General features: G+C 46.5%; 1 protein-coding gene across 2 annotated transcripts in view; it reads right to left on the minus strand.

Moving 5' to 3' along the window:
* Positions 1–2356, minus strand: part of Snx31 (sorting nexin 31) — a 56684-nt gene that overhangs the window by 16347 nt on the left and 37981 nt on the right. For both annotated transcript variants that reach the window (XM_028767274.1, XM_028767264.1), the window contains exon 11: positions 1273–1386. In XM_028767274.1, the coding sequence (XP_028623107.1) occupies positions 1273–1386 (114 nt within the window). The remainder of the gene's footprint in view (positions 1–1272; positions 1387–2356) is intronic.

The raw sequence follows: 2356 nt of genomic DNA on the forward strand, positions 1-2356 counted from the left end.
CATCACCATCACCATCATCACCATCATCATCATCAACATCATCATCATCAACATCATCATCACCATCACCATGACCATCATCACCATCATCATCATCAACATCACCATCATCACCATCATCACCATCATCATCATCAACATCATCATCATCATCAACATCACCATCATCACCATCATCATCATCACCACCATCACCATCATCATCATCAACATCATCAGCAGCAGCAGCAGCAGAAGCAGCAACAGCATTTTGTTTTTTCAAGACAGGGTTTCTCTATGTAACTCTAGCTGTCCTGGAACTCACTCTATAGACAAGGCTGTCCTTCAACTCAGAGATCCATCTGCCTCTGCCTCCTGAGTGTCCCTTTATTATTTTTTAATTTAATTTTTTTCACCTGGAGTTTTGACTCCAACTTGAAATAGCTAAGATGTGGGGTTTGCTTCTTTTCCTTTTAGGGGGTTTCTCTTCAGCTTAGTTAGACACTTACGATCTGATGTTCTCTGCTGAGAGATTCTGGTTTTGTTTGGGGTCTAAGTGTCTGGCTCCAGGCAATGACTTATGCCCTCTCTAACTCGGTCATGAATTCTGTTCTTCCCTGGCTAGCTCCCTGATTCTTAGACTCCTCTGAGCTGTGAGTGGGACAAAGGCAAAGCCTCCTGGGAGGAGCTTACTCATCAGCTCAGAGGCAAACACTGCTCTTCTTGAGTAAAGCCAAGGGAAGGTTGGAGATGTCAATCACCCACTCTCAGCGGTCCTACTAAGCTAATGAAAGCTCTGTGGTCTAAGCACAGGTCAGAAAAAACATCCCACCCCATGGCTTGCTTTCCTTTATTTCTGTTTGGGCTCAGGCTGGCTTCAGACAGAAGTAGGTGGTAACTAGGACAAAGTAGATCAATGGGGTGTGACCTTCAAGGGACCACCCGGACCCACCCCTTCCATTGTCTGCTTCCTGCACTGTGACCCGAGACAGTTTGGTCCACCATGATGCTTTGCCTTGCCACGGGTGATGGAACCAAGTGAACACAGTCTGAAGCCATTGGCCTTGAGAGTTACAATAAACCTCCCTGTAGATGACTTTCTCTCTTCTCAGAGCTGGCTGTTGGATTAACTAAAGTCTCTCAATGTCACCATGGTGACCACGAAAATAAAGCAAAAGGAAAAGCGAAGTATTTCAGTCCAGTGGCGGTGAAGGGCCCCTCTTCCCCCAGCTGAGTGAAGTACTGTGCTCTGTTCCATCAGCCCGCAAGCTATGCTCTATCCTGAGAACTCACCTGTTTGGTGTAAATGACAAACCACTGCTGGTCACTATCGTCACTGTACTGAAATCTCAGCTCTAGGTTCTGGTTGAGAGTTCGCTGGGGCCCGTCGGTATCCAGCAGAGTTCCCTGCAGAGGAAAAGATGAACATGCCTTCAGATACAGCACTCGGTGATATCACCACAGCAACAATTCCCCAAAGGCTGTCGGGCTCCCCGAGATCCATGGCAGTAACTCAGCACAGCATGATACAGGGTATGCTATTAAGGGGGCAGGTATAGGTCTGGGAGCGGGGGTCTGGAAGTGTGAAGAAAGGCTTCCTGGAAGGTGGGGCATGAGTGTGAGGAGAAGCTGTCCAGGTGGCTTTGTTTTTGTTGTTGTTTGTTTGGGTTTTTGTTTTATTTTTTTGTTTCTGTTTTATTTTATTTTATTTTATTTTATTTTATTTTATTTTTTAAGAGGGGAAGTTGAAGGGTAATTCCTGGTAGAAGAAAAATCAAGGTCACCCCCCTGAGGGATAAAGTGGCTGGTGGGTTGGAGACACTGTGAGGGACCAGTGTGTCTGTGGCTTGGATTCCAAACAATAAGGCCAGTGAGGGGGGAGGCCTAGAGAGTCAGGAGAGAGGAGATTCTGAAGGCTGTGGGGTTTGCATCCAGCATCGATCTCTGTTTCTCCTGGTAATGAAGACTCAAGTTCCCTTAGGAGAGCCATCACTTCCTCTGTAGCTAACTATGTAGAACCCTCGGAGAATGTGTTTTCCTTTCTCAGAGGAAAACACATGGTGAAACTTAGGCCAACTTGGCAAATACTCTGTGTTTGACTCCAGAATTGAGCTGCCCTAGCAGAAGGTCCTCACACAGTTCCTGTTGCCTGGAAACCCAAGCTGTTCGGCTCTGGGTTTAAGCATCTGCTTCCTTTTTCCTTTGGACACTCATCCTTCCAGAGTCCTCTGGCTTATTAAAATTGGCTTCTAGTGCTTGAGAGAAAAAAGCCTAATTCCTGTGGCTTTATAAACAAAGCTAAGGATTGCAGACTTCATCCTGAGGACAGGGGACTCCCCTGAGAGATTGGGGAGGCTAAGGATTGCAGACTTCATCC

The sequence above is a fragment of the Grammomys surdaster genome, unplaced genomic scaffold (assembly GCF_004785775.1).
Source record: "Grammomys surdaster isolate TR1022 unplaced genomic scaffold, NIH_TR_1.0 63, whole genome shotgun sequence".
Lineage (NCBI taxonomy): Eukaryota > Metazoa > Chordata > Mammalia > Rodentia > Muridae > Grammomys > Grammomys surdaster.